This window comes from Xenopus tropicalis, chromosome 8, assembly GCF_000004195.4.
Source record: "Xenopus tropicalis strain Nigerian chromosome 8, UCB_Xtro_10.0, whole genome shotgun sequence".
Taxonomy (NCBI): Eukaryota; Metazoa; Chordata; class Amphibia; order Anura; family Pipidae; genus Xenopus; species Xenopus tropicalis.
In genome coordinates this window covers 122,116,015-122,142,348 of record NC_030684.2, presented here as the reverse complement: position 1 = coordinate 122,142,348, position 26,334 = coordinate 122,116,015, and the positions used below count along the sequence as shown (strand labels likewise).

General features: G+C 37.8%; 2 protein-coding genes across 2 annotated transcripts; one reads left to right on the top strand and one right to left on the bottom strand.

Annotated features, from left to right (window-relative positions):
- The first annotated feature begins 4,858 nt into the window (after positions 1-4,858).
- LOC100491161 (olfactory receptor 1019-like) lies at positions 4,859-8,987 on the top strand. The gene is made up of 3 exons (XM_031891734.1): positions 4,859-5,769; positions 8,236-8,269; positions 8,871-8,987. The coding sequence occupies exons 1-3, from the start codon at positions 4,859-4,861 to the stop codon at positions 8,985-8,987; spliced, it is 1,062 nt and encodes a 353-aa protein (XP_031747594.1).
- Positions 8,988-9,007: 20 nt separating this feature from the next.
- On the bottom strand, positions 9,008-23,506 carry LOC100490995 (vomeronasal type-2 receptor 26). The gene is made up of 7 exons (XM_031891733.1): positions 23,256-23,506; positions 22,058-22,200; positions 16,443-16,594; positions 14,445-15,257; positions 12,416-12,637; positions 10,773-10,896; positions 9,008-10,010 (listed from the first exon to the last, which is right to left on the bottom strand). The coding sequence occupies exons 1-7, from the start codon at positions 23,504-23,506 to the stop codon at positions 9,121-9,123; spliced, it is 2,595 nt and encodes an 864-aa protein (XP_031747593.1). The 3' UTR covers positions 9,008-9,120.
- Between the last annotated feature and the right edge of the window lie 2,828 nt (positions 23,507-26,334).

Sequence of the window (26,334 nt, the reverse complement as noted above, 5' to 3'; positions counted from 1 at the left end):
TCTCAAGTTCAGAAATGTTTTGACAATGCTTTTATCGTTCGTATGAAAATATCGTAATTGAGTTCCGAAAGTCACAAAGTTTTTGTGCCGAAAAGTTTGTTAACGCTACGAAAACCTTTCTGGCTTTGATGCCTTCCATCAGAAAACTTTGTACGGAGCAACATCCACACTGCTGTTTAAAAAATCATTCTTTATTCAGTCTCCTTAAAAACATATTGTGCTTATACAGAAAAAGATGTACCATGCAGCTTTTGAGAAAGTGGTGTGATACCATGGTCTTTTTCTGTATAAGCACAATATGTTTTTAAGGAGACTGAATAAAGAATGATTTTTTAAACAGCAGTGTGGATGTTCGATTCTTTGCGCAAAATACAATTTTTTGGTGGAAATTTACTGAAAAACACAAAAAACTTGGGGCATTTATACAGTACAACTCCCATTGACTTCTACATGACTTTTCCATTCAAGTTTTTAAAATGTTTTTCAAGTTTTGAAAAAAAAGTAAAATCCCTGTATACATTTGAATTTTGATTGATCAGATGTTTAGAGGAAGATTAATCAAAATTCCGATTTGCATAATTTTAGAAGGTTTTTTTTAAACCTAAAAAATGCAAAGACCTTGAATCATTAACTTTACATCACTTTAATAGCACAAATTGCTGCCCCAAGCTTTTAGATGGTGTTTTTTTCCATTTGGGTTTTTGTTGTTTTGATGCATAATAAATAAAGAAAATTTCATGGTTTTTAAATTGGAAAAATATGTTTAGTGAAAAAAATCCAGAAAAAAGCAACCTTTGACAAATCTGCCCCTAAAAGCCAGCATTTCTGGTTGAAACTTCAACCTTTACTGCACTTAAACCTTTACTACATGGCAACTAGAGATGTAGCAAACTGTTCGCCGGCGAACTAATTCGCGCGAACATCGGGTGTTCGCAAGTCCGCAAATTCGCGAACTTTTCGTGATGTTCGCAATTTGGGTTCGCCGGCACCGAAAAAATCGCAAAACTTACGATAACGGTACGAATGCTCCGAAAAAGTCGCAAAACTTACGATAACGGTACGAATGCTCCGAAAAAGTCGCAAAACTTACGATAACGGTACGAATGCTCCGAAAAAGTCGCAAAACTTACGATAACGTTACGAAAGATCCGAAAAAGTCGCAAAACTTACGATAACGGTACGAAAGCTCCGAAAAAGTCGCAAAACTTATGATAACGGTACGAATGCTCCGAAAAAGTCGCAAAACTTACGATAACGGTACGAATGCTCCGAAAAAGTCGCAAAACTTACGATAACGTTACGAAAGATCCGAAAAAGTCGCAAAACTTACGATAACGGTACGAAAGCTCCGAAAAATTCGCAAAACTTACGATAACTTTACGAAAGCGCCGGAAAATACGAAAAAGTCGCAAAATTACCGATCATTTCGAAAAACGGCATGTGTCAATTTTTCAGAGGTTTTTGCCCTTGATCCCCCTCCTGCATGCCACTGTCCAGGTCGTGGCACCCTTTAAACAACTTTAAAATCAGTTTTCTGGCCAGAAATGGCTTTTCTAGGTTTTAAAGTTCGCCTTCCCATTGAAGTCTATGGGGTTCGCAAAGTTCGCGAATATTCGCAATTTTCGGCGGAAGTTCGCGAACAGGTTCGCGAACTTTTTTTTTGAGGTTCGCTACATCCCTAATGGCAACATGTAAGAAGATTGAATATAAATATAGATATATATATATATATATATATAAATATACATACATAAATAAACATAAATATATATATAGTAAATATATAGGGAAGGAGTTCAACAGCACTGAGTTAGGTGCTTCTCTTTGTTCTGCTTCTCACTCATTGTTCTTAAGTAGTGAAGGGTGAAATGTTTTTCCAGGCATTGATTTGTGTCCAAAAATTGTCGCGGGCGTCAAAAGAATTGTTGCGCATCAAAATAAATTGTCGCGGTGTCAAAATAAATAGTCGTGTGTTAAAAGAATAGTCGCAGACATCAAAGAATAGTCACAGGCGTCAAAGAATAGTTGTGGGGTCAAAGAATAGTTGCGCCGTCAAAATTAATAGTCGTGCGCCAAAAGAATAGTCGCGGGCATCAAAGAATAGTCGTGGCGTCAAAATAAATAGTTTAGTGTCAAAAGAATAGTCGCGGGCGTCAAAGAGTAGTCACAGCGTCAAAATAAATAGTCGCGCGCCAAAAGAATAGTGGCGTCAAAGAATAATTGCGGCGTCAAAATAAATAGTTGCATGCCAAAAGAATAGTCGCTGGCGTCATAGAATAGTTGCGGCGTCAAAATAAATAGTCGCGTGTCAAAAGAATAGTCGCGGGTGTCAAAGATTAGTCGCGGCGTCAAAATAAATAGTCACGCGTCAAAAGAATAGTCGCGGGTGTCAAAGAATAGTCGCGGCGTCAAAATAAATACTAGCCGCGTCAAAATAATAGTCACACGACATTTTCGCCGTTTCACAAATTTATTGCCATTTCCTGAATCTTTTGAAAAATTCGCAAATTTTTCGACGAAGCGAAACGGGACAGATTCGCTCATCACTATTCTTGAATGATGTATTGGTGCTTTTTATTTATGTCCCACCTTAGAAATTGTTGGAAACAATTATATGACACTGTTGAATTGCATCAGGGCAACGGGGAAATAAATGACTTTTATAAACAAAAAACAGCGACATTCTCTCCCTTTTTCATGGTGTATTTATTACTAATACACAGTAACATAGTAGGTTAGGTTAAAAAAAGACACACGTCCATAAACTTCAACCATAATGCCTATATATATTGCATATGGGGGTTGTATAAGTAAAGAAGAGTTCTCAGAAAACAGTTAAATCTAATTTTCCTACACGTTAGTTATTTTAAGCTTAGGGAAATGTGGTTCATAACCCCAAGGACTAATTAATTAGACTTATCCATGTTCTTAAAAGATATTTATAGTAGGCAGAAATTACTTGCTACATTTAAAAATCTCTCACAGAAAGGTAAGGTAACATGATACAGGTATGGGACCTGTTATCCAGAATGATCGGGACCTGGGGTTTTCCGGATTAGGGATCTTTCCCTATAACTTAAGCCTACTTTCTCCATAACTTAAGCCTACTAAAAATCATTTAAATATTGAAAAAACCCAATAAACTAGTTTTGTCTCTAATAAGGGGTAATTATATCTCAGTTGGGATCAAGTACAGGTACTGTTTTATTATTACAGAGAAAAGGGAATCATTTAACCATTAAATAAACCCAATAGGGCTGTTCTGCCCCCAATAAGGGGTAATTATATCTTAGTTGGGATCAAGTACAGGTACTGTTTTATTATTACAGAGAAAAGGGAATCATTTAACCATTAAATAAACCCAATAGGGCTGTTCTGCCCCCAATAAGGGGTAATTATATCTTAGTTGGGATCAAGTACAGGTATTGTTTTATTATTACAGAGAAAAGGGAATCATTTAACCATGAAATAAACCCAATAGGGCTGTTCTGCCCCCAATAAGGGGTAATTATATCTTAGTTGGGTTCAAGTACAGGTACTGTTTTATAATTACAGAGAAAAGGGAATCATTTAAACATGAAATAAACCCAATAGGGCTGTTCTGCCCCCAATAAGGGGTAATTATATCTTAGTTGGGATCAAGTACAGGTACTGTTTTATTATTACAGAGAAAAGGGAATCATTTAACCATTAAATAAACCCAATAGGGCTGTTCTGCCCCCAATAAGGGGTAATTATATCTTAGTTGGGATCAAGTACGGGTACTGTTTTATTATTACAGAGAAAAGGGAATCATTTAACCATGAAATAAACCCAATAGGGCTGTTCTGCCCCCAATAAGGGGTAATTATATCTTAGTTGGGATCAAGTACAGGTACTGTTTTATTATTACAGAGAAAAGGGAATCATTTAAGCATTAAATAAACCCAATAGGGCTGTTCTGCCCCCAATAAGGGGTAATTATATCTTAGTTGGGATCAAGTACAAGGTACTGTTTTATTATTACAGAGAAAAAGGAAATCATTTTTAAAAATGTGAATTGATTACAATGGAGTCTATGGGAGATGGGCTTTCCGTAATTCAGAACTTTCTGGATAATGGGTTTCCATATAAGGGGTCCGATACCTGTACTGAGTATGAAAATACTCATATATGTTATATTAATAGGTATTCAGTAGTTAATCCCCTCAAGTTTGCTTTTTAAATTATGCACATGTAATGTATTTTGGAGGCACTGTGTGCATTTACAGCCCTATATAGATACGTGTCACAGTAATCTTAATTGAAGATGAATTCTGCATTCACAAACTTTTTAAATATGTACTTTTTAATATACATACTGTTAAAATAATGTTGCCCAACCAACGACATGAAATCCTTTGCTAACAATGAATTATTGCAGATTGTAAGCTCTTTTGGGCAGGGCCCTCTTCACCTCTTGTATCGGTTACTGATTGCTTTATATGTTACTCTGTATGTCCAATGTATGTAACCCACTTATTGTACAGCGCTGCGGAATATGTTGGCGCTTTATAAATAAATGTTAATGTAATGTAAAATAATTAGCCAATGCATAGTTTTGATTTCCAGTTTTAGTATTAGCCGACCTGCATGGAATGATCTGCTGCCTAGGTCTGCTTGCATGGGTAGCAGAGGTTAGTAAAACAGGAGTTAGTATGTTAACAATTTAAATTCTGATACATATATGACCCCAGTGAGGCTACTGGATTATATCTGCACAGGTCTGATTAAAGTCCTATTTAAATAATGTCTGCTATTATTATATAAATATATTACTATTATTAAAAACTATACATATCTATAGCATGTATTGTTTTTGTTTTCAGCAAATATAACCATGGATTCAAACAATCAAACAGTTCCAAAGGACTTTATTTTATTAGGACTTTCTAATAACCCCAGAGTAAAAAGATTTCTCTTAATTTTCTTTTGTTTTGTCTATTCCACCACTTTGACAAGCAACTGTTCCCTGATCATACTAACAAGTGTTATACAAGAATTGCACTCTCCAATGTACATGTTCATTTGCTGCCTGTCTCTCCTGGATATCACGTTTACATCAGTCACCGTCCCCAAGATGCTGGTTGGTCTCTTGTCAGAGCGATGCCATATTTCCTATAATGGGTGTTTCACTCAGCTTTATTTTTATCACTTCTTAGGTTGCGCTGAATGTTTACTGCTAAGTATTATGGGATATGATCGCTATGTGGCCATATGTCACCCTCTTCATTATCCACAAATTATGAACAAGAATGCTTGTATCCGCCTTGCTTCCAGCTGTTGGATCACTGGCATTATCTACTCCTCTGTACACACCATACTCACTGCAAGTTTATCATTTTGCCGTTCTAGAGAAGTCAGTCATTTTTTCTGTGACATGCCCCCGCTATTAAAAATATCTTGTTCAGATACAACAATAAATGAAATTGTCATCCTATCTTTGGGTGGTGTGGTGGCTGGGGCATCATTTTTATTGACTGTTATATCCTACATTTATATTATTTCCGCTATTCTAAAAATCCGCTCTGCACGGGGCAGGAAGAAAGCTTTCTCAACCTGCGCGGCACACCTTACCGTCGTCTCCATTTTCTATGGGACAATCATCATCATGTACCTTAGGCCTCAATCCAGCCATTCACTACAGCATGATAAAATGCTCTCTGTTTTTCACAATGTGATAACTCCAATGTTAAATCCCTTGATTTACAGTTTAAGAAACAAAGATGTTAAGGATTCCATTCGAAAACTTTTTAGGAAAAAAATTCTGGGTTTGAGAAAATAGAGGCATCAATTTAGAATTGGTCAGATCAGCATTTACGTTTGAATATCCTATCCTATTTCCCTGGTCCTCTCCCTGTCAGCACTATCTGGGTTTAGCTCCTCCCACTCCAATTAAGAAGAACCCTCCCAACCAGTAAATATCCCACCTGTCACCCATACCTGCGTCTTTTTGGTTTTTCTCACTCAACTCCTTTTGGAAGGAGTAAATTTTTATCCTGAAAGGTAGCAGGATCTGTCAGCAAGATGGTCCAGGGTATGGGTTTTGGTCACGGGACCTTTTTTCCTCAGACATGACAGATCAGATACGAGTTTACTAGCAACGGGCACAGTTAAGGATCTGTTCCCTGCCTGCCTAACGAGTCTTCCCGGTCTGCAGGAATGCGATCGGTGGCACAGGAGTACAGTGAGCCTAGTGCTCCAGTAGCGTCGGTTAGGGGTGGATGGTGTTGGAATGCAAGGTGGTAGAATGTATGTCACTTCCGGTTCCAGGTAGGCGCAGCGCAATGAAAACACGAGCAGCAGATGAGCGTGGATTGGCTAAGGGCAGCATAAAGGGAAGCACACAACAGGTGCGTGGGTGCTGCCAGTAGCAAGCCTGCAACCAGTCTGCCCTGCTCATCGGGTCTGCTCTGCCCTACCTGTAAGTTTTTGGCTCTTGGGGGTGGTGTTCTGTGCAAGGGAACTACACTCATACTTGCATTGTATTATTATTTTATTTTTAGACATCACCCCTGAGTTGCTAGCTGCCATCCCCAAGAAAGTCTACCTTCAGGTATGAAAAAAAAGTGGATTGTCTGTAGCAAGAATTTTGATATCAAATATGATTTTTAGCAGACTTAAGTTGTGGAGATCCAAATTACAGAAAGATAGCTTATCCGGAAAACCCCAGGCCCCAAGCATTCTGGATAACAGGTCCCATACCTGTACTGGCAAAAGCCATTGATAAATCTAGATACTAAGGGCTCATACACAGGTTCATATATGGGTTTTTTGCCTGGGTTTCCCTGCGGTGGAGTTCTCCTGCAATGTGAAATACCCATGTGAATGACCCCTAATAGTTTAAACTATAAGTTTAAAATAAATATATAGCATATATATATTTTTTTAGGCTGCAACTTTCACATAAACAGTTTACCATTTATGTGCCACAAAAGCCCATATTAGTACGTTTACCACAGAAAACCATATGTGTTTTGTTAAGGTCACATGCTAATCAAAATGAGCAAGACGCTCCTTTTTATCATTATACATGTTCTTGGGTACAAAGGCCATCTCATACATGTTCTTGGGTACAAAGGCCATCTTATACATGTTCTTGGGTACAAAGGCCATCTCATACATGTTCTTGGGTACAAAGGCCATCTCATACATGTTCTTGGGTACAAAGGCCATCTCATACATATTCATAGATACAAAGGCCATCTTATACATGTTCTTGGGTACAAAGGCCATCTCATACATGTTCTTGGGTACAAAGGCCATCTCATACATGTTCTTGGGTACAAAGGCCATCTCATACATGTTCTTGGGTACAAAGGCCATCTTATACATGTTCTTGGGTACAAAGGCCATCTCATACATGTTCTTGGGTACAAAGGCCATCTCATACATGTTCTTGGGTACAAAGGCCATCTCATACATGTTCTTGGGTACAAAGGCCATCTTATACATGTTCTTGGGTACAAAGGCCATCTCATACATGTTCTTGGGTACAAAGGCCATCTCATACATGTTCTTGGGTACAAAGGCCATCTCATACATGTTCTTGGGTACAAAGGCCATCTCATACATGTTCTTGGGTACAAAGGCCATCTCATACATATTCATAGATACAAAGGCCATCTTATACATGTTCTTGGGTACAAAGGCCATCTCATACATGTTCTTGGGTACAAAGGCCATCTCATACATGTTCTTGGGTACAAAGGCCATCTCATACATGTTCTTGGGTACAAAGGCCATCTCTTGCATGTTCTTGGGTACAAAGGCCATCTCATACATGTTCTTGGGTACAAAGGCCATCTCGTACATGTTCTTGGGTACAAAGGCCATCTCGTACATGTTCTTGGGTACAAAGGCCATCTCATACATGTTCTTGGGTACAAAGGCCATCTCATACATGTTCTTGGGTACAAAGGCCATCTCATGCATGTTCTTGGGTACAAAGGCCATCTCATACATGTTCTTGGGTACAAAGGCCATCTCATACATGTTCTTGGGTACAAAGGCCATCTCATACATGTTCTTGGGTACAAAGGCCATCTCTTGCATGTTCTTGGGTAAAAAGGCCATCTCATACATGTTCTTGGGTACAAAGGCCATCTCATACATGTTCTTGGGTACAAAGGCCATCTCATACATGTTCTTGGGTACAAAGGCCATCTCATACATGTTCTTGGGTACAAAGGCCATCTCATGCATGTTCTTGGGTACAAAGGCCATCTCATACATGTTCTTGGATACAAAGGCCATCTCATACATGTTTTTGGGTACAAAGGCCATCTCAAACCATTTCTATTGGTCGGTTCCAAAGGCTTCCTGTCGAATATAGTGATGAGCCAATTTTTTTGACAGGCATGGATTCGCTGTGAAATTAAACCATTTGCAATTTTTTTTTCACGAAACTGCCGCAAAAATTTAAAAAAGTCATGGCCACATCAAGTCGCGGTCATGTCAAAAAAGTAGCGGTCACATAAAAAAAGTTGCATGCGTCATAAAAGTCGTGCGGTAGCCACATTTCACAAATGTTTCAGCGAATCAAAATGGGACATATTCACTCATCACTAGTCGAATATCCATAATAGTGACTAGATCTAGGATACCAAGCATGATGTTTCCGTGCTCATTTATAGATAGTGGTAGACAATGGTTATTTTGTATATTAATTTTCACTAAAAAAAATTGTTTCTGGAGAACTTTGTGAAAAGTATTTGGGTACTTTTTTTGCAAATAGTCCTTTATTTGTAAATAAGTCCTTATGTTAAAAATTAAATATTGCTTGGAGGAATCCAGCAGAATTCCTAGCAATTTCAGCTGTTTCCCATTTAACAAGGCTTCTTTTCAGACAGGATTCAAACAATTCAGGGAAAATGCATTGCAGAGAAATTAAATTCACAATGCGTATAGTTGCGTTACATGCAACTCCCCCTGTTGACCGCACTGACGATGAAAAACATGGTGAGTAGCGTATGTTACGGATGCACTGTGAAAACAAATCAGAACGTGCCAAAGCTGAGTCTGCTAAATAAGTTTTTAATTGAATAATTAGCTCTTTACCCAATACCTATTAATTTATTTTTGATGTAATTCATGTTTTCCCTATATTAAATGAGCTCTAGTGCTCACTGGTGTTTTAAAAAATATAATATAGCACTTAGGGACAAATATAAGGCCAAGAAGTCCTGCACTGGAAACAAAGATGGCAAATATCTCCACCGCTGCTAAATATTTGCCTGTGGTGCTCACATAGGCCAGGATGAAGGAGATCCATACACTGCAGAACAGCAACATGCTGAAGGTTATGTATTGTGCTTCATTAAATATGTCTGGTAATTTACGGGCAAGATAAGCAACAAAGAAACTCACAAAAGCCAACAAGGCAATGTAACCAACCATTATGTAGAATGCACTAGGTGATCCCTCATTGCACTGCAAAATGATCTTTCCTGTTGCAGAGTGAGTGTCATAGTCAGGGAATGGGGGGGAGATTATGAGCCAAAGTGCACAGATGAAAACCTCAGGAAGTGTACATAGTAGAAGAATGTATTTAGGGACCCGGGTACCAACATAGTTCCTGAGCCGGCTTCCAGGTCTAGTGGCAGTGAAGGCAATAATAACAGTAATGGTTTTCCCCAAAATGGAAGAAATACAAATAGCAAAGATGATCCCAAACACAGCTTGTCTCAACAAACAGGTGGCCTTTGTAGGCCTTCCAATAAATAGTAAGGAACAAAGAAAGGATAGCATGAGGGAAAGAAGAAGAATGTAACTGAGCTCCTGGTTATTGGCTTTCACAATGGGGCTCTTCTTGTGTTTTAAAAAGAGGCAAAAAACTGCAGCTGAGCAAAAAGACAGAACTAGAGCAGTGGTGGTTAGGGCCACACCAAGAGGCTCCTTGTAAGAAAGGAACTCAACAAGTCTCATGATGCATTTATCTCTCCTCTCATTGGACCATTGGTCTTCAGGACATCTTATACAATTTTCCATATCTGAAAAAAACAGAAATGGTCATAATGATGTGTTAGCAAACAATACAGATGTCCAACCTGTTATTTTTAAAATCTTTCTAAAAGTCCTAAGTTGGTGTACTTGTTACAATGTTATTTTCACAATGAATGGAATGGGATATGATATGACTGCATGTGAGTAAATTAGCCCTGACTATAACTAGCAATAGGCATCAGCAATGCAGTGCTCCCCAAACCACACTTGGCACTCAGGGAATGTCACATGTAGTTTTCCCCATCAAGCCCCTCAACTGACACTTACCCATCAGCAAAAAGTCATAAAGAATCTTACAGTTCCCTATTGGAGACTTAAGGGGCAGTTACCATTGGCAGGCCAAGGTCCAATAGCACCCACAAGAGCAGCAATGGAGCACAAGGCCCTGCACATCCCCCAACATATACTGTAGCACTGCCTGTATTCAGCAGCACTGTATTCATGGAAATGAACAGGGGGACTCATAGGGTTTCCCCTTCTCCCCTGTACCTCTTCTTTTACTTATGTGTGACTTGGATGTGAAAATTATGGAATACCTACGCTATGGAAAATGGTAAAGCCAGTGCTGAAAACAAGGCAAGACCCAAAAGCCAGTTATAGATCAAAGTTTCTGGATAAAAGTTGGAAGCATTAATGGATTCTTACACGTCCTGGTCAGTACAGCAGATATATACAAATCTTTATCATTTATATTGGGCTTTGCTAGCCATTGCTCCTTTCTAACACAATATCCAGTCACCATTACCTACCCGGCGATGGGGATATTTCTCCTTCTGAGCACTGGACACACTCATAACAGCAAATTTGTTTTCCTTCCGCAAAAGCTTTCCTATAGCCTGGCTGGCAGCTGGCACTGCAATTTGAGGTAGGGATCTAAAGATTTAATTAATATATTTTATTGAAACTTTTATTTTCTGTTTTCATGTTTTAAAACCATAACCATTAATATCATACAGATTAACAGTGTACTCCTCTATCTATCTATCTATCTATCTATCTATCTATCATCTATCTATCTATCTATCTATCTATCTATCTATCTATCTATCATCTATCTATCTATCAATCTATCATCTATCTATCTATCTATCATCTATCTATCAATCAATCTATCTATCTATCTATCATCTATCTATCTATCTATCAATCTATCAATCATCTATCTATCTATCTATCTATCTATCTATCTATCTATCTATCTATCATCTATCTATCTCTATCTATCGATCTATCTATCTATCTATCTATCTATCTATCTATCTATCTATCATCTATCTATCTCTATCTATCGATCTATCGATCTATCTATCTATCTATCTATCTATCTATCAATCATCTATCTATCTATCTATCAATCATCTATCTATCTATCTATCAATCATCTATCTATCTATATATCTATCTATCTATCTATCTATCTATCTATCTATCTATCTATCATCTATCCATGTCTGTTTATCTAGCCACACTCCTCGATGGTAGAGGCAGAAAGAGAAACAAATGAATTTAATTGAACTGGAATAGAGTTGACTGCTGCCAGCAATAGTTACTGATTTAGCAGTATAATATACTACACATACAAGTGCCAGCTTACTGGTTTGCCTAGGGGGTTGATAATCTTCAGGCTCGTTATATTTTGCTATACTCTGTTTGTTTCAGCAAACTGCACAGAAACAGGCGAGTCCAGGTTCAAATAAATAGAATAGAAAGACTGTTCCTTAAGGCACAGAGTGAAAAATCTTTTTTTTTTTAGTTTCTAGGTGAAACCACTCCTTACAGGATCAGTAGCAGAGGTGTTGATGGATTTGATGTTTTGCCGCTCAGCTATACTTTATTCCTATTGTTTTTCTAAAAAAACAACTGGAGTAATGACACAAACACTTCCCACAATTGCCCGGCCATTGCCTAACATTTCGGTTGCTGCTAGTAAAACTCGCTGTGACCCAGTTTAACTGTGGGAAAATGCAAAAGAAGGTAATTTCCCATGATCAAGCCTGATCCCTGTGAGTAATACATGTTACTTGTGGTGATCCAAATATTAGGCAAAGGCATTTTCTGTCACCCACGGCAGAACAGATTTACCAAAGGCAACAAATCTTTCCATGTGATATTGCCCTTAACATGCAACCCCTTGGCAAATGTATTTAAACTGTGTCCTTATCATAGATCCTTCATATTGTCCTACTTCTGTATGTCATTAGCCTCCAACATTTCCTATATTGCATATATATTAGATTGCCGGTATAGGTTTCCATCTATTTTGAATACAAACACACACACTCCCTACAACCCCCTCTATCTTAAACATTTATTAATGCTTCTTTTGCCCAATATATTACAAAGTCTATGTTATTTATATCCCTATCATATCCCATATAAATGTATACAGTACCCCATTAAAGTGAGGAGCCCATAGAATGGCCTTTTTGTCAATGGTGAGTCCTGGAGACTGAGATGAAATGAAGGTCCCAACATGTGTTGCAGTCCCTGTTACATCTTGGAAAACATTGTAGTTCATTATATCAAAATTCCCCAGAACTTCTCCTTTCTCATTAAAGAAAATTTCATTCCCAGGGTTTGTTCTGAAATGGATTTTCTTGAGGTGCTGGTTTAACTACAATACAAAATAATAATGCTCAAAGAATGCATTATTCTAGAAATTATGGGTCAGTGTACATTTTTAAAAGGTTTAAATGGTTAAAGATGGCCCTTGGTGCCCTGTGGCATACTGACACTATACTGCCCTCCAATTAAACTGCTCAAGCTGAACTAACAGTGCACTCGCATCCCAATGTGTAAGAAAAGTCATGCCTTGTAATGGGGTTTAAATCTTCTGAGATACCCAGTCCAGTTCTAAAGTATTTGCTGCATTAGCTTCTGTGCATCCTTATGTACTATTAGTATCAGTACCCTAAAGATTAATATCACCTTCTCTCTTTAAGATAAAACTGTTACCTTCTCAAGCACTAAGACATTATTTTGCCTAGTCCTGCACTTAAGGGCAAATGCCCATACCTGGTGCACTCTTACCTTCCAGTTTGTGCCTGTATGTTACCCAACCACCTAGATTGTAAGCTCTACGGGGCAGGGACCTCCTTCCTACTGTGTCTCATACCTCATGGCACTTATTCCCTGTGTATTTATACTTATTTATTGTATTTATTATAACATTATAATATCCTCCCTGTGTGTAATTGTGTATATTGTAAGACTGTACAGCACTGCATACCCTTGTGCTGCTTTATAAATAAAGTTATACATACATACATACATACATACATACATACAATATCATAGTTTAATGCATAAAAGTGTTTGAGTTAATTTAATTGTTCATTGACATTTATTTTTATCATTTCAATGTATACTCTCATTATATATATTTTTTGTATTTTGTTTTCAGTTTACATAAAGCCAATGGAACATACAAACATGCAACATGACATTCAAACATCATATTATTGTTTGCCCTTCTTTTAATTTGAGTAAGGTAGGAGGAGTGGGTGTTTTCCACTTGCAATGGATAGGTGGGTGGCTGTAAGTATTTGGTTGATTAAAGCCTGGGCAGATTGATTGCTCTTTAGAAGGGGTTTATCCAGTAAAAATGTTCTTGGGTCTGCTCAGAATTCAGTTCAGAATTTCTACTTTTTCGACGTTTCATCAACCAGCTGACCCCCGCACCCCTTCTTGCTATTTTTTTTAATAATTTACATATTTAAAAAATAATTTTGGATTCCTTTTTACTTTGCAATACCCCTTTCAATCTCTATTTTAGCTCACCTGATATCTTATTTGCATGCTTTATTGGCTTTTCTTTAAGTTCCAAATATTGTTTAGTGATGGTATTCAAGCCTTTGGCGCTTGTGGATATTGAAAAAAAATTATCAAAAATAATACACAAAACCTAAAATGATGCGAAAACTTTGTTGCGCATCAAAAAAATGTTGCGCCAAAAAAAGTTGCATGCGACAAAGAAGTCGCATTTGTAAATTTTTTCGCCTTTTCACTAATTTCTCAGCAAACCAAAATGTGACCGATTTGCTTATCACTAGCTCTCAACTCTCACCGCCAAATATGACAAAATTAAGAGATGGGAATAGTTTTGAATAACCCCTGTGCCCGCCCATTGGAGTAACCAAGGACCCTGGAGCCCCTAAAGCCAAACCAGATTCAGTCCAATAAGAAAAACTTATCTCATTGTTTATTAGATAAAAACTCTTTTGAAGTTCATGGGAAAACTGGAACTGAATTAGGGGAAACTTTTTTTCTCCGTGAATTAAATCTGGTCCATAAGTTTTTACATGATAAACTATAAAATAGAATTTTCTCATAAAAAATGAATCTGGTCCATTGTCTTTAAATCTTCTAATCAATTTTATTGGAATAAAAAAATGCAAAAATATTCATAAGCAACTTCTTACCTCTGTTGGTGTCAAGCCATCTGTTACTTTATCAGAATAAAAAGTATTTGTGCCATTGGCTTTACCAGTATACATAGCATGAAGGGAATGTGCCACAGAATATACAGCAATGTACATACTATAAGTTACTCTGAAGTTATTCACATCGTACCCAAAATTCTCATATTCCTTTAGTGTATAATTGGCATTACATATATGGTAGAAGTTGGATGATGGCTTAGGAGAAGCTTGTTCAAAGTAGCAATCAAACAGCCGTAACCAAACTGCAGCAGTAAATGGATCTTTTGGAAACCCTAAAGGATTCGCCTTGTAAAGAAAGTCTTTTAGACCTGGTATGTTTTCATGATGAAAAAGTAAAACAAGGGATCCATTAATTGCATCAATATATAGTCTTCCTGAACCTGATGACAGAGGAGACAGCATTATCCACACCGCATGAACTGATGAGTTTTTCAAAGTCACATCGAAAAGAAATTCCATAACAATGTCCAAGCTGCTATAAAATAGGATAGCACTGGCATTTGACTGTCTTATTTTTTCCAAAGCACGATGATAATTTCTAACGTCCTTTCCACCAATTCGAAGAAGAAAAGCTACACAGATTCCATTCTTTTTAATCTCATTCTGCATCTCTTCACTGGCTTTCTGGTGCGTCTCATCATCAGAGGATATCATCCCTACCCAGTTCCATTTAAATGTCTTAAAAAGTTGGATGATTACTTGGTACTGGGCAGTTTCACTTGGCACTGTTCGATAGAATAATGGGAAGCGGATTCTGTCACCAAATGAGGCATCTATAGCCCCATAACTCACCTGGGTAAAAATGATAAAAAGGTGGTTTACCTCTTCCTTACTGCCCCTCCACACTAATTGCCTGATAATGAAATATTTGATCTTACTGAGATGCCAGATATGCATATTATTTTGCCTTTTATTTGCTAATATGTTAATACTAATCAGCTCCACATTATTAGTAAACCTGTGATTAATGCATGCTATTTGAATTGTTATTCTCAGTATTATTTGTTGTTATCAGTTATCACAAATATCTATATCTGGGACATCCTATTCAAACTCCATGGGTTGGATTTGAGTTTTAAAATGCCATCTTCCCAAAACTCCAACTCTTGTAGTGTTGTTATTGTTTTATAATGTAAGGGATTTCCCTTACACCACAAGAGTTTTTTGACAGCACTGCTGTAGATGGTTATAGATGATAAACAATTACAGCCATTTAAAGGAACAGTAACACCAAAAAATGAAAGTGTATAAAAATAACTAAAATATAATGTGCTGCTGCCCTGCACTGGTAAAAGTTGTGTGTTTACTTCAGAAAATCTACTATAATTTATATAAATAAGCTGCTATGTAGCCATGAAGGCAGCCATTCAAAGGAGAAAAGGCACAGGCACATAGCAGATAACAGATAAAACACTATTGTATTCTACAGAACTTATCTGTTATCTGTTATGTAACCTGTGCCTTTTCTCCTTTTTTCCAGCTTGAATGGCTGCCCCCGTGGCTACACAGCAGCTTATTATATAAACTATAGTAGTGTTACTGTAGCAAACACACCAGTTTTACCAGTGCAGGGTTTTAACAGTGCATTATATTTTTATTACTTTAAAGCTCTTTTATTTTTTGGTGTTACTGTTCCTTTAATAAGTGGCTTATATATTAAGGTAGACGCATATTGTAAAATTCCTTCCCAGCTCATTAAAGTAAGATTCTAACAAAACATGAAGAAAGATGTAGAACGTAGAAGAAATTACCAGCACTCCTGGCCTCTCCAAGTATGACAGGGGACAGCACCCCTTTGTAATCAAGAAAATTTGAAAAAACAGCCGGCACAACGTATCTTTAAGCAGCGGGATTAACCCTGCATCTTTATTTCAATTATTGACGTTTCAAGGGTGGGCCCCTTCATCAGACATACACACCACTATGTTAAAAATTAATTTATAGTGCCCTTAATCACGTGGTGAACATTTAACATACCCCAAAAAGTGGGAAATATAACTTTGTTAAAAATAGTCCAATTCGATAAGTCAATTCCGCTTCTTGAAGACCCGTGCTGGCTGTTTTCTCAAATTCTTTTGAAAGACGTAGAACATCATAAAATGAAGAGTGAATGTCGGGTCTAATATTCACTGCAATGTAATTTCAATTATCAAATAAGTTTGATAAGACGTACTAACTGCACACTAAGGGGGAGATTTACTAATCCACGAAAACGAATCCCGAAATGGAAAAATTCGGATTGGAAACGAAAATTTCGCCGTTTTTTCGTCGCCGTTGCGACTTGTTTGTATTTGTCGCGACTTTTTGTTGACGCCGCAACTTCATCGTATTTTGCGTGACTATTTTATCATTTTTTCATATTGAGCCATTGTAAACGGCAGAAAAACCAATCCGATTTTTTCGCGATGGCGACGAAAAAGTTGCAGAACATATAAGAAAAAGTTGCGACACCGACGGAAAAGTCGCAGAACATACGGAAAAGTTGCGACAGCGAAGAAAAAGTCGCAAAAATACCGGTCATTATGAAAAAACCGCATTCGGATGCCTTCGGACCGTTCGTGGATTAGTAAATCTGCCCCTTAGGGTAAAATTCAATTTCATGAGAAAAGCTTATTTCCTAATTTAATTACAGATTTTTTCCAATAGCTATTTAATGAGAAAAACTTATCGCGTTCTTTATCACATGAAAATCTGAGTCTATTGGAAAACTGAAACTGAATCCCACCTATAAGTATTCACATAATAAACCATGAAATAACATTTTCTTATTAATTGGAATCTGGCCCTTTATTGACAAAAAAGTCAAGCCTAGGAATGAGTTGCACTTTCATTTCTGTTAGATAAGAAGGGTCAAGGTTAAACCACATTACTACTATTCCTTATTATTCCATTAAGGGGCATACTACTTTTACAAACATCCCTGCCTGCCTTTTCTATTTGTCCCTTAATTCACTATCACTAGGGATCAGCAAACATTTTTGGGAATGTTGACCCAATGGGATCAGGGCCTTCTCCAGCCCCCATCTATCTAAGTAGCTTTTGGGGCAGGTTTGGAAGAAATTGACAACATGGGAATCTGTTTTGTTTCTATAGCAAAAAGTTGTAGTATTAACTACCTTGACAAATTTCATCAGTCTACATTAATTTTAGAAGTACATATTTAAGAACATTCAAATTGTTTCTGTCTTTTGCAATGTCAAAGTCCTTATTGATGTAATAAAAAAAAATAACACTATACTGGAATCGCAATATTTTAATGGAACTCAAGCAACATCAATAAAATCATTCATATTTATTAAAACATTAATGATGAGGATGAATTTCAGTTACAGAGGTTATGTCCTATATATACTGATAATGGGTGAGTGCAGAGGATCTCTTGTTGTTGTCTATATGTATTTTGTGGTCACAACCTCATTGCACCCCGCCTAATGGTTTCAAATTTAGTGGTTGGGAACAACTTTCCCTTTGTTGCTATAGCTTATACAGGAGCAGTGGCCAGCTCCATGTTGTAGCTCCCACCCTTCCCAGCTGCAGTCGGGTGATCCCAGTGGAGCCAATAAAAGGGCAGCCATTTGGGGGTTTTAACCTTGAAAGCAAGCATGTTCCAGGTAAAACTCAGTCCCTTGGCTAAACGTATATTGAAGCAGTAGAATTCATAATGAATCGCTTAAGTCAGTGTAGGACTGGCCAGAAGGGATGACTCTGACGCAGTTGGCCAGCTTGAAGTATATTGCAATATATGGACAAACAATCCCTGTTTTGCTTAAAGGGGAGGGCATTTCTTAGTAGCTTAATGCACCGAATGTCTTAATGTTCTATATATTGATAATGGGTGAGTGCAGAGGATCTCTTGTTGTTGTCTTTATGTTTTTGGCCTATGTGCATAGTATTATTTTTCATTCAGTTTAGATCTCCAATTTTTGTCCATTCCTATGACTTTAAAGAGGCTTTCCCTGTTTAGAGTTTCAACTCTGTTGTCCTCAAAAAATATATCAATAACTGTAATAGTAAATGATGGGCCCAGAGCTGGTAAAGCAAACAAAATTGAGTGTGAGCTTCACTCATGTATTACAAAGGATGAAATGTGGGTCAGGTGGTCTTTCTTTGCTATCCTTTCATAAAGTCTGGTTTGTCTGGGCAATATTTAAGTCAAGTGCTGTCTTTCCTTCAGTAGTCATTGGAATTCATTTGAGGGACAGGGAGGACACTGAGATGTGGTGTGTTGGTATCATTCATCTAGTTCGCTGAAAAGAATAGTGGTTTCGCCCATCTATATCTTGCCATAGTACTAGGTCTCTATTTTAACATGTGTACTACACAATAGACTCTCCAATAGACAATAGTATTTGCTGAAGAATGCATTATAGCCACTTCTTCTTTTGTTCTTTTTCTTTTTTATGTACTGTAGTTATTTTCATACATAGAATGTTTGGTGATATTTTTGGCATATATTTCACTAATTTAAATGCTATTTAGCATAGGAATTCTTTTGAGGAACCCAGAGGATACTAAAGTAACAATTTGGTTTGAAGGTGTCTTCCACTCCCTTTTCAGGCATAGAAAGGACTTTGCTATGTGAGACAACTGACTAGTTTGGGCCCAAAAACTTGTTTCCCATAGTGTCAGCATTTGCCCTAATATACTATATAACAGACTCTCCTTTAGGCCTTTGGCACACATGGTTATTAGCCGCCTGTGATAAATCTGCTCTTCTGCAGTCACAAGGCAGTTGTCTCAGGCTACTTCTTTTCAAAAGAAAACATAGCAGTCAAACAATTCCAATAGCTATTTTTATGAGAACAATGGAACAGAGTATTAGTTTTAGGGTACCAGCTTAAATGATGGGAAATACAGTTAAGCAAGTGGCTGACATATGGATTTCTAATTAACAACAAAGAATTATAAACAATTTCAAACGTTTACCATTAGACTAAGCCAGATAGGTTACTCTTGTAACTTTGGTAAAACAGGGGCCCAACCCTCAACACTTAGAAGCAATGCTTCTTGTCTGCTGTCAACTAATTGGAATCATTCATCATTTAGGAGAATCCTAACAGACAAAAAGGAACACAAACTACAGAATTTATTGGATTGTATCCATCTGCAGCATACTAAAGGGTGGATTTATCAATATTCAAATTTTTTCCACAATGTTTCCAAAATTTTTTGCATGAAAACTCCCAAATTCAGATTATGGTTTAAAACCTCAAAACTTTTTTGAGAGTATGTAAACCCATTACAAATGATTGGGAGGACACAAACTTGATACAGTCAGAACATTTTTCCACAGTTTCATTCAATTAATGTTTTAAATGTGAATTTTTTAATAAACAAGCAAACATTCCAGTTTGTGAATTGTAGAGGTGTTTTCAGTTCGAATAAACTACATTTTATTTTAAAATGCTAGTGAAAAAGTTATAGTTGGATAGTTAGGTTGGGCTAAAAAGACCAAAGTCCATTAAGTTTAACCCTGCCAAGTGAGCCCCAGCACACACCCTTAGACACATACCAACAATGTGGATAAATGTAAGGTCATGCACCTGGGATGTAAAAATATGCAAGCCCCGTATACCCTTAATGGGACTGCACTAGGCAAATCCATAATGGAGAAGGACCTTGGAGTCCTTGTAGATAATAAACTTGGCTGTAGCAAGCAATGCCAGGCAGCAGCTGCAAGGGCAAACAAGGTTTTGAGCTGTATTAAAAGGGGTATAGATTCACGGGAGGAGGGGGTTATTCTTCCCCTTTACAGAGCGCTGGTAAGGCCCCATCTAGAATATGCTGTTCAGTTTTGGTCTCCAGTGCTCAAACGGGACATTACTGAGTTAGAGAGGGTCCAGAGAAGGGCAACTAAGCTGGTAAAGGGTATGGAAAGTCTCAGTTATGAAGAAAGACTGGCCAAGTTGGGGTTGTAGATGCTGAAGAAGTAGGTCCTTCCAGCCGTCACAGGGGCATCCATTCTGGTGCCTGAATTCAAGGTTGAGTGAAGGAAACCACATGAGCTCTCCCTTTCTGCCCCTTATCTATACCGTATATTCATTCAGATGCACAATGGTAAAGGCAAGACGGCCTGTTGACCACCAGCTGTTTCCTGAACATGCACATAATTTTCCCTTTTTTAGTGCTTTAGCACTTACATCCCTTTTGTCACCTACCCACATACATAATGCCACCTGTAGTGTCCAAAACACAGTTACTAGGCAGCAAACATAAAGAATATTTTTAAGACCTTTATACAGTTGTTACCTGGTATTGGGAGCTAACATTAAGCATACATTTCTCCTGTTACTCTTACACCTCCTAGTTGATAAAGCCAACTTTACTGGCCATTGTCAATTGTAAACATTTGTCAGGCAGCATTACCTACCTGGTGATGGGGATATTTCTTAATACACTTATAACAGCAGACTTGTTTTCCTTTCCTACAGCCTGGTGGGCTGGCAATTCACCATTAGATAGGGCTATAAGAATTTAATCAAGAAATTTGGTTGAGGTTTCTTCTTTTTTTTATGTTGTAAAACCATAAACATTATTAGCAGACATATAAAGATGTAGAAAAGGGAAAAGAAAAAAATGATAGCGGTTAAGTTCCTTTCCACTATGCTAAAGATGTTATTTATAAAAATATATATATATTGTTCCCATGTTGGCAATTTCTTACACAAATGGCATTGGTGTTTAGTTTTGTATTTGGTTGTTAGTGTTTTCCTTTTCAACAAAAATGTACCTTTTATAGTTTACAGACATTAAAATGAATGAGCCATATATTTGTGTGCTAAACCTATTAAATCAGAAATAGTTTTATGTTCCATGAATAGTCACGGTGGGGTTAATAATCAGAAGTTTTTTCACCACCTTCATGTACATTGTAGTTAAATGGAGAATAGCTCCAAAACTTGTCTTCTATTTAACTTCTATTGTCAACATTTTAAAGTTCCTATATATTTGAGACAAAATTAAGAGTAATTGCTTTAGTAACCAATGAGCAAAAAACATGTTTATTTAAAATAGAAAATAGTAATTTTTTAAAAAAAAAAAAAATAAATAAGGGCTCCGTAGACCCAATTCTTGGCATTTGTTGCTGCAGCGTGTCCATTATTTCCAGCCCCATTTCAGTTGCTCTGTGGTACTCATCTGTCTGAGAGCCGGCGCTGTGTAAATCCAGTTGTGTCTGCGGCACATCAGCATCCAAGCATAGCAAACCCAAACATATATTGCGCCATTAGCAAAGCAAACTGGGAAAAGAGATCTAGTTAAGACCAACCACATTTTACCATATATCATGACTTTCCAGTCTACAGCCCCAATGTATAAAACTTGTCAGTAGATCTGGACGGTAATAATGTGGCTTTGAATTTGCTGTACCTGAAGGTTGACATGTGTAAAGAGAAGGGGATTTTGAATATACTAACACTAAAGATGTATCATTATTTTGCATACTTGTGGAAAGCCATAGATGCTAGTGATCTGATACATGACATTAGATACAGAAGACAGTAGGTGCCCTATGAATGCACTGGGAATCCTGTTCTGGGTGCACTTGTAGTTAGGCACATAATCACTGCTCCCTGTCAGCATACTAAATGTACTGCTAATGGCTTTTCTCTCATTGGCTCGGGAATCATGGATATGGAATCCCAAGGTCACATTAGGCAGAATGTTCTGGTCCTGGTTGATTTCCTCAATGGCAAAAATGGCAGCCAGAAAGTGACGATAATATTGGAAGGAGGAACTGGAACAAAAAAAATTACAAAACTGTAAGAATATTTACAGTTTTTACATATTTAATTTTTATAATTTAACTTTGTTGTCCTTGTTATGTGGGCAGCTACAAATTATATATGGTTTTAATACACAAGAGGCATGAAATATTCCGGCTTCCAAACCAAAATTTGTTAAATGAGAAGGATGGAAAGGTAAAAACTAAGTAAGCTTAGTAAGTAATATAAGTAGGTCTATGTAAGTACAGCCATAAGCACTCACAGAAAGACTGCACTGAGTCCTCTTTCAAAAGAAACACAGGATTTCATTTTCTTCTTTGGTATCAGACTTCCTGTTCTCAGAAAAATTCTTCAGGGCATGGCACGAGTCTGCGCAGTTCTCTTCTCTCTGCCTCTTCCCAGGCCCGGATTTGTGGAAAGGCCACAAAGGCCCGGGCCTAGGGCGGCACAAGTTTAGGGGCGGCATGCCGCCCCGCCGCAACATAATTTTAAAATTTGGCTCCCATACGGAGCAGTCGGGACCTCTCCCCACTGCTCCGTATGGGAGTTTAAATGTGCGATTGCGCATGCGCACTCAGGGGGAGAGGGCGCCGCGCCATTGCGCATGCGCACTCGGGGGGGGGGGCGGGGCGGCCTCGGGGCGCCGCAAAGTTAAATCCGCCCCTGCCTCTTCCCCTCCCTTCTCCCCCTCCCATAAGAATTTGCTCCCTCTCCTAACTCTGTGTAATCTGAGCTACCAGTATCTAGAGCTGCAGCACAGAATCTACAGAGATCAAGCTAAAATGGCAGCTGCTATCTTACTTAATCAAACAGAGGCAGCTTCTAGGGCTGGTTACTTAGGTATGGTTAAGCTTTCTACAGAATAAATATAGCATTCTAGCTTGCACTAATGTGGCGAATCTAATCTAATCTCCTTTAAAGAGTCCAATTCAATATAAGTATGTACTTTTACTAGATATACTGAAATCCAGCAGCAAAATAGCTCTTCTCTTTCTACCTGGCAGGAGAGGAGGGAATAAAACACTAATGTTACAAATAATAGTAACCTGAGACTGGCAATACTCACCTAGAAAAACTTAAAAAAGTGTTCTTAGGGCGCTCTTCAAAGGTTTCCTGGGCATTTTTCAATAAACCAAATATATCAACAAGAATACCAAGCATGATGTCCCCTTCCTGCAGGTAGCTTTCCTCATATCCCCCATTCAGTGAGCAGGCAGGGAGATTGGGGTTAATCATTGCACTGCAGGTTATTGCTACTAACATCCAAGTAACAGCAAGGCCGACTGTAGCTTTCATTGATACATTCAGTATATTCATTATACTCACTATCCAACCGTGATAACTGGTCAGTGTGTGCTCATTATTCTGCTCCTATAGTGAATTATGTAAAAAAAATCAAAATCATGTGAACTTGAAAAATGAATAGCAGCATCAACATTTATATATATTTTGTAGTTTTAATTCAAGAGCTAACCAATGCAGTTATTCTCACTTAAAGTGGTACTGACACTTTCCTTTTCTATTGTGGAATTTGGTATATATCCTTAACGGGGTAGTAACCTTTGAGTATGATATAGAGATTGATATTCTGAGCCAATTTGCAATTGTTCTTTTTTTATTCCATGTAGTTTTTTTTAGTTATTTCATTTTCTGTTCAGGAGCTCTCCAGTCTGGAGTTTCAGCAGCTATTCGGTTGCTAGGGTGCAAGTTACATTAGTAACCAGGGAGTGGTTTGGATGAAAGATCGGTATATGAATAGAAGAGGGCCTGGATAGAAAAGAAAGTTACAAAAAGTAATAATAAGAATGAAACTGTAGCCTCACAGAGCAATAGTTGTTTGGCTGCCCCCATTTAGAAACTGCAGAGTTGGAAGAAGAAGACAAATAATTCAAAAACTATTACAAATAAATAATGAAGGCCAATTGAAACATTGCTTAGAACTGGCCATTCTATAACATACTGAGTTAGAGGTGAACCACCCCTTTAAAGACCACACCTGCCCACCACAAGGAGTAATCTCCTGATACAGTCTAATTATAAAACTTTCCCCTGAGCACACATGGTCTAAGCCATTTGACACTGAAATAAAAGGTTTCGCCCATGAGTTTTGATAAACCATAAAATAACATGTTCTTATTTATTGAATCTGACCCATAATCTGATAACAAAACCTTATTTGAGAAAACTTTATTTTATGGTTTATTACGTGAAAGAAGAAAGAGAAAAAAACTTTTCTCCTAATTCAATTACAGTTTTTTTTCCATAGAATCCAATAAACAGTGAGATAAAGAAAAATGATATCATACTTAGGGGCACATTTACTAACCCACGAACGGGCCGAATGCATCCGATTGCGTTTTTTTCGTAATGATCGGCATTTTGTGATTTTTTTGGAAAATTGTCGCGACTTTTTCGTTGCCATTCCGAAAGTTTCGCAAAATCTGCCGATTTTTTCGTATCGTTAAAACTTGCGGGAAAAGTCGCGCCTTTTTCGTAGCCATTCCGAAAGTTGCGCAAAATGTTGCGATTTTTTCGTAGCGTTAAAACTTGCACGAAAAGTTGCGCCTTTTAAGTTTTAACGCTACGAAAAAAATCACCAGATTTTGCGCAACTTTCGGAATGGCAACGAAAAAGGCGTGTTTTTTTGCGCAAGTCGTAATGGCTACGAAAAACTCATGTTTTTTCGCGCAAATCATATTGGTAATGAAAAAGTCACGACAATTTCCGAAAAGTCGTAAAAAAAGGCGCCGAAAAAATCGCAAAAAATACGAAAAAGTCGCAAAATGTTCGTTTTCCAATCGGAATTTTTCCAATTCGGATTCGTGGGTTAGTAAATGTGCCCCTTAGTGTGATTTTCCTGAAATCTAAATCCCAGAATGTAAAACTATTTCAGATAAATCCAAAACCTTCACAGGGGAGCCTAGAAACAAACATATTGTGCAAACCTGAGAACTCTATTTCTGCAGAAAAAACCTGGAATGAACCAAAAGAGAGGACACGACCAGTGCTAATAGCCAGAGTAAGGAAAAGGTCTCTTTTAAGACAAATTTCACACCAAAGTAATGCCACTGAGTATATAACCAGCCTGGCACTCTCGCCTAGAGGGAAATAACTAATAACTTCACTGAAAGAGGATAGTAGAGTCAATAATAAAGTATACACAGCACACCTATAATAAATGTGCTCCTACTAAAGGATCACTACTGGAAACAACTTAAGTAATGGGCAGCTGCAAGAGAAGACTTAGCAGGGAAACGAAACCATACAGTCACTAACATTCTACCTGTACAAGACCTGTATGAACTATTGCAGATAGCCATCCTATTCCCACCTTCAAATACGTATGCATCTGTATAACATGGATAAATGTGTCTCTCCAACACTCAAATCAACAGAATAAATAAAAAAAACATTGTACTTCCTGTACCAAAACCCCATGCACCATGCAAGAGATAACGTGGAGAAAGCTACTAGCTAAGGAGGGAACCCCCAGTACAGAAGTTACATACACCCTCTACTCAGGATTCTAAACAAGAACACTGTAAGGGAATTCAAGAGTACCCACATAGAGAAAACCTTGTTGGACAGCAAAACAACTTGGGCCTACCTGGAAATAACTATATAGGGAAATACTGAAAACAATAAATGGACAGACAAAGGGAGTACAATATATGGGCAAGCAATACAGCCAATGATTTTTATCATGGCCAGCTGAATGTGTACCACCCGTTATTCTATCAATAATGTTCACAGAGACTGCCCCCCTGCATGAAGATGTTTAATAACGTGTACCTGGTTCATCACAACCATGTGAAGATGCTTACTTCTTGTAGTAAAGGCCATGTACAGGCATTTGACAGTAATGGTGTCTGCCAGCCACAGGTAGCCCTGTCACAAGCTAACCAGCCCCATATTGTGCATGAAAAAACCTGGACAGCCTGTGCTATAGTCTTACCTAAAAGCAAGGCCTTAAAATGCAACAGTTGCAGTATAACCCCAGTGCCTAAACAGAAAACTATACTTAATTAATATATACAAATGGTTGCTTAAACCCATGTGCACATTTACTACTGGACTAAAAGAATGATGAACTGACCCTCAGTATCCAGACTAAGAGACAATGATTATCATTTTTGACTATACAG